At 44.5% G+C, this 15,350-nt stretch overlaps 1 protein-coding gene across 2 annotated transcripts in view; it reads left to right on the plus strand.

The window, feature by feature from the left end:
• FHIP1A (FHF complex subunit HOOK interacting protein 1A) overlaps positions 1–15,350 on the plus strand; it is a 412,196-nt gene that overhangs the window by 255,065 nt on the left and 141,781 nt on the right. For both annotated transcript variants that reach the window (XM_073642529.1, XM_073642528.1), the window contains one exon: positions 4,075–4,233. In XM_073642529.1, the coding sequence (XP_073498630.1) occupies positions 4,075–4,233 (159 nt within the window). The remainder of the gene's footprint in view (positions 1–4,074; positions 4,234–15,350) is intronic.

A 15,350-nucleotide genomic window follows, 5' to 3' on the forward strand; every position in this document is an offset into this window, starting at 1 on the left:
CAGTTAAGCAAGTTGAAGATGAAATGTTATCTAAAAGGGTTGAAGTTAAAGATGACACGTTTCCTTTGTATTTTAGGCAAAAAAAAATATATTGTCATTTTTTTTTCATTTGAAAAATTACAAAAAGGGAATTGGGCCAGTGCAAAAGTTTGGGCACCCTTGGCGATTTGTGTGCTCAGATAACTTTGACCATGGTTTCAGACCTTAATTAGCCTGTTAGGGTTATGACTTGTTCACTATACTTCACTATCCTCATTATGAAAGGCCAGTTGATGCAAATTTCCCAGCTTCATAAAAACCCAGCCCCCTCTAACTTTGTGCCAAAAAACAGCAGCCATGGGTTCTTCTAAGAAGCTGCCTAGCACTCTGAAAATGGTGGAGGCCCACAAAGCAGGAGAAGGCCATTAGAAGATAGCAAAGCATTTTCAAGTAGCCCTTTCCTCAGTTTGAAATGTAATTAAAAAATGGCAGTTAACAGGAACAGTGGACGTCAAGATAAGGTCTGGAAGACCAAGCAAAAGTTCAGTGAGATCTGCTCATAGGATTGATAAAGAGGCAAATCAGAACCCCCGCTTGACTGCAGAATACCTTCAGAAAGATTTAGCAGACTCTGGAGTTGTCGTACATTGTTCTACTGTTCAGAGACACCTGCACAAATATGGCCTTCATGGAAGAGTCATCGGAAGAAAACCTCTCCTGCGTCTTCACCATAAAATTCAGCATCAGAAGTATACAAAAGAACATCTAAACAAGTCTGATGCATTTTGGAAACAAGTCCTGTGAACTGATGAGGTTAAAATAGAACTCTTTGGCCACAATGATCAAAGGTATGTATGGAGAAAAAAGGCCACAGAATTTCAAAGAAAAGAACATCTCGCCAACCATTAAGCATGGGAGTGGATCAATCATGCTTTGGGGGTTGTATTCCAGCCAATGGCATGGGGAACATTTCACAGTTAGAGGGAAGAATGGATTCAGTGAAATTTCACCAAATTTTTGATGCAAACATAACACCATTTTTAAAACAGCTGAAGTTGAAAAGAGGCTGGCTTCTACAAATGAATAATGATCCTAACCACATGTCAAAATCCATAATAGACTACCTCAAACGGCGCTGCGAAGAAATGACTGCAGAGAGACCCCACATAATCCCACCGCTGCCACCAATGTGAAGAAAGGGCAGCAGAGAGACCCCGCAGAATCCCACCGCTGCCACCAATGTGGATCCACACCCCGCCACCCGCCTGACGTCACTATTACGTCTGACTGATCACGTGATATGGATCTGCCCTTCTGCACCCCCTCGAGGACGCGTAAGGTCAGATTGGTACAGTTCTACACAGACACCCCCTGTCCACATGGCTACAGGAAGGCACCAGGGAGTGAGAAGAAGTGGCCCACTCAGTCACTGACGTGGCACCGCACTCGCTCACACCCCTGACAGGCTTAGAGGCTCCTTCACTAGCTCCAGTGAAGCAGAACCTTGTCGGCATGGGAGATCTACCACCAGTTTCTATTAGATATAACGGATTTGTATCAGGCTAGAAACCAGCCTGGTAGTGTGTTTGTCGGACCGAACAATGGACGTGAGAGTTCGTGGATCAAGATAAAAGAGCAGCCCAAGGTTAAATTATATATTTAATCACCATAAGGGCACACTAGACATTACACTATATACATAAAGGTTATACATACATAATCGTCAGAGATGCAAACACACTAGCAGTGGTACAAAAGATATATGCAGAACTTAAGAGTCAATTACCAGTCAGAGGAAAGGCATGGCTTGTGGGGGAGAAGCTGCCACATGGGAGGCTTGTGGGGCCCTCTTTCTTTGTTGCAGGACTTCGCCCACACAATGTATCCTTGCAACCTCCCAGAAACAAATACACTGAGCTAGCTGCTGCTGGAGCTCTTAAACCCTTTGGGTCACTTCCCCTCCGGCCTCCTGGCTGAATCTACATCTTCAAACGTGGCCTCTCTCTCAGCTAAAAACTCCAAAAACTAGAATGGGCTATACTTCCTTAATGGACGGTCCTAGGGAACCAGTTCTAGTGTCATCGGATCCAGTCGGGCCCCTGCTACGCGTGGATACCAAGCACAGGGGCCCTAGGGGCTACTGCAAGGCTGTGCCATGTGTCTCCATTCCCTACGCGCTGGACTGTGCTGAAAACCAGGGTGACATTCATTCGATTCGTGTGTTTCCAAAAATCTAATTGGTGTATCACTGAAATGTATCATATTCCCATAACTCGGTGTTGAATTATAATTGTCTGATACAAAGAACATGCCTCATGGCTTGGAAGCCATAGGTGGTCTTCCTGTGGCAGCTCACAGCCGCTGGTGGGGGGGGTTTTGTCACTCACTGTGTCTCTCAGCCCCCTCCTTTCTTCTTTAGCTGCAGAAGTGTCAGATTACAGCTGACACTGTAGACCTTTATAATCCCCTGCCAAACAGGGCACAATGCTTGACATGGGATTATATCTTGAATATTCTTCACAGCGCAAGCTAAAGGTTTTACAATGGCCCTCACAGTCCCCTGAGCTGAACATCATTGAAAATCTGTGGCTAGACCTCAAAATAGCAGTGCATGTAAGATGACCCAGGAATCTCACAGAACTGGAAGAATTTTCCAAGGAAGAATGGATGAAAATTCCTCAAACAAGAATTGAAAGACTCTTGCCTGGTTACAAAAAGCAATTACAGGCTGTGATACTTTCAAAAGGGGGTGCTACTAGGTACTAACCATTGGGGGTGCCCAAACTTTTGCATCAGCCCATTTTCCTTTTTGTAATTTTTAAAATGTAAAAGATGAAAATATATTTTTTATTTTTGCCTAAAATACAAAGGAAATGTGTCATCTTTAACTTTAGGCCTTTTAGAGATCATTTCATCTTCAACTTGCTTTGTTCACAATAACAGTAATTTTGACCAGGGGTGCCTGAACTTTTACATGCCACTGTACACATATGTGTCATGTTTTATCTTTTGCAACATAAGTTACAGTTTTAATTGCTACCATTTTATGGTAAATTTTATTTTTTGAGCAGGCTATTTCATTTTGTTAAGGTGAGAGCCACAAAAACAGCAATTCAAGCATTTTTAATGTCATTCTCCATGTGGAATACACAGAATTTAATGGTATAGTTACGATTGTTGATATCAATTTTGTGTATGTTTTTTTACTGTATTTGTTATAGGAAAAAGGGCTTTTGTCTAAAATATTTTCTATATTTTTTAACCCATTAATCAATATTTTTTTTTCATATTTTTTAACACTGAGGGATTTTCTGATTGCTGATTTATTGCATAGGAATACTAATGCATTGCAGTGTATCAAGCATCAGGCAGAATGCATGCATTGTAATTTTTTATTATATACTGATAATCAAAATTTTAAGGGATATTTTCAATAATCCGTATATAGTAAAAGATTAAAAGGTAATGAATGTTTTAAAATGAAAAGAATACTTTTGTTAGTTCCGCCACCGTTCCTGCACCATTGGTCACTTTTCCTACATGTCGTAAATGTGCATAAGTACAGGACAAATAAAAGAATGTTGGAGACCACCGAATCAGCTGCAGTGGAGTAGGTAGTAGAGGATTAAATAGGTGAGTATGAGTATTTTTTGCCAAGTCTTTTGGGAACTGCTGTGCATTCATTTTACTTAAAGGAATTGTCCCACGAACAAAGTACATATTAATTAATAGATCTTGAAATAAAAATAAGTTCCAAAAGTGGATGTGTTAAAAAAAAATGTTCCTGTGCTGAGATAGTCATATAAAATTGCCCCTGCTATGTAATGTGTAATGACTGTGTCTGAACGTGCACTGTAGAAAAGAGGGAAGAGTATTTATTATACATGCCCCGTTTCCCGTATAAACTTTAGTTTTATCATGAACGGGAAGAAGAGTTAAAAAAAAATCCTAGTTTCCTATTAGCTGATACCGCCTCCTCTAACCTGCCACCCTAGGCACTGGACCTCCAGTTCCTAGTGGTAAATATGCCACTATCTATGTCTGATAATTTCTATACAAGAATGTCTTTTTAGTGATGTTTTTCACTGTCTACAGGTACTAGCGACAGGGTTGAGTGGTCTCTATTCTTCATTACCAACAAAGCTGGAAGATAAAGGAGAAGAATGGCATTGTCTTGTTAAAGAAGATTGGCTCCAGCTCCCTTCACTGATTCAGTTTATGAACTCTCTTGAATTCTGCAATGCAGTAATACAGGTTAGTAATTCATTTATTAAAAAGCAGTATTGTAGGAGTGTTTTGCATAAAAAATATACTGGAACTCTTCATTGCCCTTGAGTTGTGCAAGTTTTTACATTGTTTTCATGGCATAAGGTTTTTGTATTTGAATTGATTAAACTATAAGTGCCTTAAAATTCTTATCATTTATAAGGTAATTATCGGGAAGTGTTTTCTACATAAGAAATGTTTAGTTTAAAATGCTATTACTATTATTTTTACTGCCAGACAAGTCTCCTTTGGATTCAAAAGAACATTTGAAGGTTGCTGAGATATTAATGCTTCAGGCCTGAAATTACATTTCCAAAAGCTTTACTTTAAGTTTATTATGACTGAATTAACATGGTATGCCACTTATCCCCTTTATTCTTTTACAATACTTTAATAGACAACTTTAGCAAACGATGCTAAGCATTCAATATAGAAGCAATATTACATTATACTAACTCATATAAGTGTATGTATACACAAAACATATAATGGATATAAAAAGTTTACGCACACCCCTGTTAAAATTCCAGGTTTTTGTCATGTGAAAAAAGCATACAAATAGGAATCATTTCAGATTTTCCTGACATTTTCTTAGCTGCATTTTACAACAAAAGCCATGGTCCATAAACTTCTTACAACACAGCAAAGGGATCTCATTGTTGAAAGTTATCAGTCAGGAGTAGTGTTGAGCGAGCACTAAAATGCTCGGGAGCTCGAAGCTCAGGCCGAGCTCACCGTGATACTCGGGTGCTCGACCCGAGCAACGAGCCCAATGTTAGTCTATGGGAGAGTCGAGCATTTTTGTGGCGGCGCCCCCGGCAGTCTGTAGAAAGCCTAAAAAGTGCCCAAAACGATAGTGACCGTGCTCAAAAGACATGGGGGAAGCATGGAGATCGCCCCTGGAAGCATTTCTGACCCCCAGGTCACTGCTGTCAACAATGTGGTCAAAGGTATTAAGCCACTTTTACGGGCTCGCAATAAAACGTTCAAAAAACGAAACTGAAATTGCTTTCCTGTGAAATATGTTAAGGAATTTCCTTTCCAGGGTAAAGACTTGTGTATAAGGTAAAATAAATAACCAAAAACAAAAATACTCCTCCACACCTTGGGCTATGCTCACAAGTAGGATTTTTCATGCGTTTTTGCACTTTTTTATTGCTTTCAACCGTGACAAATGCATTCACCGGGAAATGTCATTTTAACATTTTACAACCTTATCTGGCCATGTGCTGTGTGACACATGCATACAGTGCTGAAAAGACATGGGAACAGTATGGGGAAGACACCTGGAAGCATCTCTGACTCCCAGGTCACTGCCTAAAAGTGTGCCCATCAGAAGTGATCCTTGCCGCATCAGTAGATGCAGACTTGCAACTATCCCCATGCAAGTCTTTGTCCCAGGGCAAGTCTTTGTCCCAGGGCAGTGTTCAATTGTACCTCCCCCATTCCTTGCAATGCAAGCGCAAATATGCAGCCAACCACCCACCCACCCGCAGGCTGCAATACCATACTGCTAGCTTTCACTTGAAATGGGGCCTTTTAGTTTGGAGGAGGCCGAAGCTGGCCACTATCTCATGGCTGCTTCGGCCACGAGGTATCCATACTCAGTCCCAAGCCGCCCGGCGGCTGGGTGTACACGCTCAGTCCCCAGCCGCCAGGGGGCGGCCGGGTGTCCATACTCGGTCCCCAGCCGCCCCGCGGCCGGTGTCTACACACGGTCCCAGCCGCCTGGGGGCGGCCGAGTGTTCATAAACGGTCCCCAGCCGCCCCTATTTCTCCTGTCACCTTCCCCCACACTTTTCTTAGCCTGGCCTGCTTTAGGGCAGCATTGGACGAGCCCTCCAGAGAACCAGACTCCTCCGGTGGGCCCTGGCTTCTCCATCAGGGGAGTTGAGAGTGCCAAGGTGAGGAGCATGATGATGATGATAGAAGTTAGCATTTGCTTTGTTTTCTTTTAATGCCAGCGTAAGTGTGCAGCCTGCCACCCACCCACCCACCCCCAGGCTGCAATGCCATACTGCTAGCTTGCACTTTAAATGGTGCCTTTTAGTTTGGAGGAGGCCAAAGCTGGCCACTACCTCATGGCTGCTTCGGCAGCCTGGTATCCATACTCAGTCCCCAGCCGCCCGGCGGCCGGTTGTCCCTAAACGGTCCCCAGCCGCCCCTATTTCTCCTGTCACCTTCCCACACACTTTTCTTAGCCTGGCCTGCTTTAGGGCAGCATTGGACGAGCCCACCAGAGAGCCAGACTCCTCCGGTGGGCCCTGGCTTCTCCATCAGGGGAGTTGAGAGTGCCAAGGTGAGGAGCATGATGATGATAGAAGTTAGCATCTGCTTTGTTTTCTTGGAATGCAAGCGCATGTATGTAGTAGGGGCTAGGCCTGAGGTGGTCAGCGTTTTGGCGCATATCCTACCTCCTCCGAGGATTGCTGGATGTTTTCCCGCTACTATCCGAGTTCTATGACTCCCGTTAAAACAAAGCTTCAGGTGATAAATGATGGATGAGGTGGTGGCAAAGGAGAAAGAGCAGGAGGAACAGGGACCATTCACATCAATATCAGGCCAGTCAACCACACATGTCTTGTAGGATATGTTTCTGTACCAAAAGGAGCAGTTCGGCTACGCAGTTATAGGGCATACAGTGAGTGCAATGCCTACCAAAAATTTAGAAGCACTCCAATGCCCCTTGAAAGTGACATGGAGGTCAGAGGGCCTTAACTAAACCGTTTTTTCCATTTATAGCAACAGGGTCTCCTGTGCACTGTTGGCCTAAGCAGTGAATGGAAGACTTTCCAAAAATTATGAGGAACTGCAATGCCCCTTGAAACAGATGTGGATTGCAGCATACTACAAACCTTCTACCCATTATTGGGGAGTGGTTCTCCCTTAGTGTTCGCCTATGCATTGAAAAGCAAAAGCTGACTACAATTAGGAGGAAATGCAATGCCCGTTGGAAGAGTCGTGGAGATCGCAGTAGCTTAACAAGACGGTTTTAATGCCCCTTGGAAAAGTGGTGGAGGTCACAGTAGCTTAACAAGGCGGTTTGAATGCCCCTTGGAAAAGTGGTGGAGGTCGCAGTAGCTTAACAAGACGGTTTTAATGCCCCTTACAAGAGCAATACAGTACAGCATCTTAAAAACATTATTCCCATTATTGGGGAGTGGGTCTTTCATAGTCTTTGCTTTATGCCTTCCAAGCAATAGCTGCCAAAAATTAGGACGGAGAAACTTGCAATGCCCTTTACAAGAGCCATGCAGTGCAGCATATTACAAACATTATTCCCATTATTGGGGAGTGGGTCTCCCATAGTCTTTGCTTATGCCTTTCAAGCAAAAGCTGCCAAAAATTGCTACGGAGGAACTTGCAATGCCCCTTACAAGAGCCATGCAGTACAGCATATTACAAACATTATTCCCATTATTGGGGAGTGGGTCTCCCATAGTCTTTGCTTATGCCTTCCAAGCAAAAGCTGCTAAAAATTAGGACGGATAAACTTGCAATGCTCCTTACAAGAGCCATGCAGTACAGCATATTACAAACATTATTCCCATTATTGGGGAGTGGGTCTCCCATAGTCTTTGCTTATGCCTTCCAAGCAAAAGCTGCCAAAAATTAGGATGTAGGAACTTGCAATGCCCCTTACAAGAACCATGCAGTACAGCATATTACAAACATTATTCCCATTATTGGGGAGTGGGTCTCCCATAGTCTTTGCTTATGCCTTCCAAGCAAAAGCTGCCAAAAATTAGGAGGAAATGCAATTCCCGTTCGAAGAGTCGTGGAAGTTAGAGTTAATTAAAAACAACATTTCAATGCCCCTTGGAAGAGCTGTGGAGTTCAGAGTGGTTTAACAAGATGCTTTTAATGCCCCTCGGAAGACGTGGAGGTCCCAGTAGCTTAACAAGACGGTTTTAATGCCCCTCGGAAGAGACGTGGAGGTCGCAGTAGCTTAACAAGACGGTTTTAATGCCCCTTGGAAAAGTGGTGGAGGTCACAGTAGCTTAACAAGATGGTTTTAATGCCCCTTGGAAGAGACGTGGAGGTCCCAGTAGCTTAACAACACTTTTTTAATGCCCCTCGAAAGAGACGTGGAGGTCGCAGTAGCTTAACGAGATGGTTTTAATGCCCCTTGAAAAAGTGGTGGAGGTCGCAGTAGCTTAACAAGACGGTTTTAATGCCCCTTACAAGAGCCATACAGTACAGCATCTTAAAAATATTATTCGCATTATTGGGGAGTGGGTCTCCCACAGTCTTTGCTGATGCCTTCCAAGCAAAAGCTGACAAAAATAAGGACGGAGGAACATTCAATAATGGCAACACGGACCACGGTCACCCTGGTGGTATAGTGGTGGTGGAGGCTGAGGATAAGGAGAAGAACATAAAACAGCCGAAATGAGGAAGCGTATACCCATGTGTGGGTGTGAAGCGGTGTATGCGAATACACCTCCCGGAATAACACAGTGGATTTGACTTTGTTACTCTGCTGTCATTTGGTGGTGATGAGAAGTCTGGCCCAATCCAGCCCTTGTTTATTTTGATAAGGGTCAGATTGTCAGCATTGTCAGTTGACAGGCGAGTGCTCTTATCAGTTATAACTCCCCCAGCGGCACTAAAAACACGCTCCGATAACACGCTAGCGGCAGGGCAGGCCAGGACCTCCAAGGCGTACAGAGCGAGTTCATTCCAAGTGTCCTGCTTCGATACCCAATAATTAAAAGGCACAGAGGAATCACGGAGGACGCTGGTACGGTCGGCAAGGTACTCCCTCACCATCTTTTGAAACTTTCCACTCCTTGTGAGAGTACCCCGCGCCTCAGGGTCTGTCCGAAGGGAGGGTCTGAGAAAACTGTCCCAGAACGTTGACAGTGTTCCCCTGCCTCTGCTGGATTGGAGTTGCGTCTCTCTCGCATGTACGCCTTGGTTGGGCAACGAACTGTGACCTCTGCCGCTAGCGTGTTCAGATGGGAATTTTTTAACAGTTCTGCAGCAAGGGCCTTCTGGTACTGCCCCATTTTTGTAGACCTCTCCACCTCAGAAATAAGAGAGTGAAAGTTTTCCTTGTAGCAGGGGTCTAAAAGTGTCACCAACCAGTAATGACTGTCACCCAACATTTTGACAACGTGAGGGTCACGGTTAAGGCAGCGTAACATAAAGTCAGCCATGCGTGCCAGACTGGTAACAGGCAAGACTTCCGTGTCCTCACCAAGATGATGACTGACCATGCTCTCCTCCTCCTCCCCCCTGTCCTCAGGCCACCCACGCTGAACCGACAGTATGACAGTTGTACAGGTACTACCGTCTACAGCGCATGATACAAGTTCCTGTTCTTCCTCCTCCTCTCCCTCATTGTCCCCCAATGCACGTTGGGATGAGATGAGGCTGGGCTGTGTGTAATCGACTGCTACGGCTTCTTGATCCATCTCATCATACTCTGGCTGCAATGCCTCCTCTTTAATTCTCTGCAGAGAGCGTTGCAAAAGACAGACAAGTGGAATGCTGACGCTAATGATGGCATCATCGCCACTCACTATCTTGGTGAACTCCTCAAAGTTTGTCAAGATGGTACAAATGTCAGACATCCATGTCCACTCCTGAGGTCTTGTGTGGAGTCTGACCTGAATATCGACGGCCTTGTTGCAGCTGGTACTCCACAACTGCTCTCTTCTGCTCACAAATCCTTTGCAACATGTGCAGAGTAGAGTTCCAACGTGTGGGGACATCACACACCAGTCGGTGTGACGGAAGCTGCAAACGCTGCTGCAACACAGCAAGGGTGGCGGAAGCTGTACCCGACTTGCAAAAATGAGCTGACAGGCGGCGTACTTTGACGAGCAGATCTGGCAACTCGGGGTACGATTTAAGAAACTGCTGAACCACGAGGTTAAGCACATGAGCCAGGCATGGTACGTGTGTGATCTCGCCTCGCCTCAGAGCCGCCACCAGGTTATGGCCCTTGCCACACACGACCATGCCTGGATGTAGGTTCAGCGGTCTCAGCCACAGATCTGCCTGCTCTTTCACAGCTGTCCACAACTCACAAGCAGTGTGAGGTTTCTCACCTAAGCTTATGAGTTTCAGCACAGCCTGTTGCCGCTTGGCGGAGGCAGTACTGCAGTGCTTCCAGCCTGTAACTGATGTGGTGATATCTGAGATGGAGACTGAACATGAGGAGGAGGAGGAGCATGATGCGCAGGAGCTGTACACTGTGGGGGCAACTCTGACTGACATAGGGCCCGCAATCCTCAGTGTAGGGAGGATGTGTTCCGTCTCAAGGTCCAACTGGGTAGCCAGTTACTTCCACTATGTTTACCCAGTGTGCCGTCAGGGAGATGTACCGTCCCTGGCCACAAGCACTTGTCCACGTGTCCGTTGTCAGGTGGACTCTCCCAGTAACTGCGTTGTTGAGGGCACGGCAGATGTTTTGGGACACGTGCTTGTGTAGTGTGGGGATGGCACACCGGGCAAAATAGTGTCGGCTGGGGACCGAGTACTGAGGGATGGCCAACGCCATAAGGTTGCGGAAGGATTCCGTCTCCACCAGCCTAAAAGGCAGCATTTCCAATGCAAGCAGTCGTGAAATGTGTGAATTTAGGACTGTGGCCTCTGGGCCGTTGGCTGCGAATTTCCGCTTTCGTTAAAAGGTCTCGGATATGGACAATTGAACGCTGCGGTGGGACGTGGACGTTGATGCTGTTTCTTGAGAAACTGCCATAACAAGTGAAGACTGAGAGGAGGGGGCATCTTTGCATGCAGTATGGACAGGGGATTGCCTTGCACACACAATAGGGGGTTCTATTGCACGCACAACAGCGGAAGAAGCAGTGGTGACACCCGCTGACACTGGTCGGGTGCTTTCCTGCCATGTGCCTGATCATGCTGTTAGTGGTCAGGCTGGTAGTTTTGTCACCCCTGCTGATGCTGGCATGGCAGGTGGTACACATGGCCTTTTTGGGGTTATCAGCAGAGTCTTTAAAAAAATTCCAGACTCTGGAAGACCTACAGGTTGTACTGGCAACGTCCCTCATGCTGGTGTTACGGGGAACTGTTGCCTGCCTTCTGTTGGGGTACTCTGCCTCCCTCACCCTGTGTGCTGCTGGCCTCGCTCTGCATGTCCTCCTGCCACGTTGGGTCAGTTACTAGATCATCCACCACCACCTCCTCTTCCACTTGCGCACCACGATCCTCCTCCTCATTTCCTGGCAATTGTGTCTCGTCATCGTCCACATTTTGTGACAAATTGCCAACGTCGACTTCCTGTGGCCGTGGCTTTTCAAATATTTTGGCATCGCTACATGGGATCTCCTCTTCCACCACTTCAAGTGGAGCAGGCGAGGAGTACAAATCTGGAAATGGACCAGTGAACAGCTCTTCAGAGTGTCCAAGCGTGGGATCAGTTGCTGTCTGACGACACTCGGCATGGTGGGAGGAAGGAGCATCAGGGTGAGGAGGAGTATGCGGTCGAGACTCACGGCTACTAAGATTTGACCGTGTGGAAGACAGACCGGAGGTGGTGGTGCCCAGGTAACTGGAAGTATTATCTGCTATCCAATTAATAACCTGTTCACACTGATCAGTTCACAATACTGGTGTTGTTCTGTGCTTCCCTAGTAATTCGGTCAAGAAGTGGGAGCGAGAAGATGTGGCTGTTGGTTGTGGCACATTTTTACCTTGGCCACGGCCCCGTCCTCTGCACGCACCATCACCAGAACGTCCAGTTACACGTCCCTTGCCACGCGCCTTGCCCATTGTAAAGGAAGTAAAAAGCTTACACTCGCACTATCAATGGAAAAAGGGTAATAAAAAGTAGATTAGAACTGTGGAAGAGGAAAACCACAGTTCTATTTCTCTGGCCTACACCCGACTCTTTTAAACAATCTGAACAATCAGGGAGAAACTATTACTGTTTTTCTTTACAGAAAAAAAGCCAAAAGCTGAATAATAGAGATTTTTTACCGTGGAATGGCGAAACCACAGTTATTGTTTACTGGGGTATACCAGACAATTTTAAATAGATATATTTGCGGTTGAACAGTGAGCGACACACTCAAACTGTTTTTTTTTTTAGGTAAAAATGGCACAAAAGTGGATAATATAGAGGTTTGAACCGTGGAACTGCAAAACCACACTTCTATTTCTCTGGCCTACACCAGACTATTTTCAACAAATATATTTGTGTCTGAACAATCAGGGAGACACTATTAAAAAAAAAAATTACGGCAAAAAATGCCAAAAGCAGGATAATAGAGATTTTTTACCGTGGAACGGCAAAACCACAGTTATAATTTACTGGTGTGTACCAGACTCTTTTAAACAGATATATTGGTGTCTGAACAATCAGGAGACACTATTACTGTTTTTCTTTACGGAAAAAATACCAAAAGCTGGATAATAGAGATTTTTTACCGTGGAACGGCAAAACCACAGTTATAATTTACTGGTGTGTACCAGACTCTTTTAAACAGATATATTGGCCGCTGAACAGTGAGCGACACACTCAAACTGTTTTTTTTTTTAGGTAAAAATGGCCCAAAAGTGGATAATACAGAGGTTTGAACCATGGAACTGCAAAACCACACTTCTATTTCTCTGGCCTACACCAGACTCTTTTAAAAAATTATATTTGTGTCTGAACTGTCACAGACACACTTTTTTTTTTTGGGGGGGGGGGAACTAAAAGGTTAATAAGATGGGTATGTGTACAGTGTGAAGGAGGAAAAAAAAAAAAGAGGATTTAGATGAAAAAAAAGGATTTTTCCTGGCCCCCGAGACCTGGAGCTAAGTCCAGCAATTTCAGCAACAGGAGCACACAGGACTGTAATACAGCGTTTGCTGGTATAACCACTGCGTCTCTTATACAGCCTGCCTGCCTGTCTGATATCTGGGATGGATATTAGTCCTGAGAAGGACTGTTTGTTTGATCTGGCAGCCTTTACAGACCCTACACTAACTATTTTGCAGTATATATCTCTCCCTAAATCAGCAGCGCTGTCCCTACACTGTCTGATCCCAGCCGTCTGTGTCCAAGATGGCGGCGCCTGGTTTTAAATACTCGAGGTGACGCTGTGCGGCCAGCCAATCAATGTAATGCCCACAACCAACATGGCTGCGGCATTACAGTGACTAGCTGGCAATCCCTGCATGTTCATTGGCTCTGTAAAGAGCGCCAAACATGCAGGGTGGAGACCCGAGCTCCCGCCCGAGTAACCCGGAAATGCTCGGTGCTCGCCGAACATCCCGAGTAGCGTGATGCTCGGGCGAGTACCGAGCAGTGCGAGCATGTTCGCTCAACACTATTCAGGAGCATGAGTTTAAAAAAACTTCCAAGGCATTAGATATACCATGGAACACTATGAAGACTGGCATAAAGAAATGGCTTAAATTTGGCACAACAGTGACTTTATCTACAATTGGATGTCCCTCAAAAATTTCTGAGAAGACTAGAAGAAAATTGGTCTGGGAAGCAATCAAGAAGCCTACAACAACATTAAAAGAACTGCAACAATTTCTCTCAAGTACTGATTGTGCACTTCAAGCGACAACAATCTCCTGTATCCTTCATATGTGTGGCCTGTGGGGTAGGATGATAGGTTTTTCTTACAAAAACATCTATGCTCAACTTTGTTTTGCCAAAGCTTGCGTCAAGTCTTCCAAAAACATGTGGGAAAATGTGTTATGGACTGATGAGACAAAGGTTGAATTTTTTGGCTATAATTCCAAAAGGTTGTTTTGCGGAAAACCAACACTGCGCATAACCAAAAGAATATCATACCCGTAGTGAAGCACGATGGCGGCTGCATTATGCTTTTCTTTTTTCAATTGGTAATATTTGACCACTCTTCTTTCAAGTAGCGCTCCAAATCTGTCAGATTGTGAAGGCATCTCATGTGTCCAGACCTCTCCAGGTTAAACCTCAGATTTTGAATTGGATTCCAGTCTAGGCTCTGGCTGGGCAGTTAAAAAACTTTTATCTTCTTCTGGCGAAACCATTCTTTTGTTGATTTGGAGCTATGCTTAGGGTCGTCGTTGTGCTGAAAAGTGAAATTCCATTTCATCTTCAGCTTTTTTGTAGAGGCCTCAAAGTTTTGCAAAATTAACTGATATTTGGAACTGTTCAAAATTTCTTCCACCTGGACAAAAATGAAATACCCTTAAAAGGGTATTCCCATCTCCAAGATCCTATCCCAATATTAAGTCGGTGTAATAATAATAATATTAGAAAATACCTTCAATTAGAAATGTTGTACAGTTTTTCTGATTCGCTATGTCTCTTTCCTCATGTGCAGGCATTTAAGGACCAGGTATATTTTGTTGCACAACCTTTTGAGAAAATCACTGCAATTTCTGTAAATTTCAAGAAACTTCTGCACCTATTTTCACCCACTTCTCATGAGCAAACTTCCAGTTGTCCCATGTTTGCAGGGTGCCTTCTACAGACTGCATATTTCAGCTCCTTCCACAGATGTTCAATAGGATTTAGATCAGGACTCGTAGAAGGTCACTTCAGGATAGTCCAATGCTTTGCTGTCAGCCATTCTTGCATGTTTTTAGCTGTGTTTTGAGTCTTTATCCTCTTGTAGGACCCATGACCTGTGACTCAGACTAACTTTTCTGACACTGGGCAGCACATTTCGCTCTAGAATGCTTGGATAGTCTTGATATTTCATCAAAGTAGCCCCAAAACATAACCAAGCCTCTTCTATGTTTCACAGGAGGTACAATTTTCTTTTCTTTGTATGCTTCATTTTTGCATTTGTGAACACAGATCTGACATGATGTACCAAAATGCTCCAGTTTTGTCTCATCTCTCCAAATGACATTCTCCCAGAAGCTTTACTGTTTCTCAATATGCATTTCAGCACATTCCAGACCCATTTTTTTATGATTTGCTTTCAACAGTCCTCTTTGGCCAAGACAGAAATGGATGGTGCGATCTGACAATGATGTGCCTTCTAATCTCTTTGGAAGTTGTTATGGGCACTTTGGCTACTATTCATATTATCCGTCCTTTCAATTTGTCATCAGAGTATAATAGAAACACATGCACCACTTCTGCATTTTTGGCCCACTACTAGTTTTGGCTTACAAATACTGATGTGAAATATTGA

Source organism: Phyllobates terribilis, unplaced genomic scaffold (assembly GCF_046119375.1).
Source record: "Phyllobates terribilis strain yellow unplaced genomic scaffold, ASM4611937v1 Scaffold_1__5_contigs__length_1240528914, whole genome shotgun sequence".
In the NCBI taxonomy this organism is placed as follows: Eukaryota; Metazoa; Chordata; class Amphibia; order Anura; family Dendrobatidae; genus Phyllobates; species Phyllobates terribilis.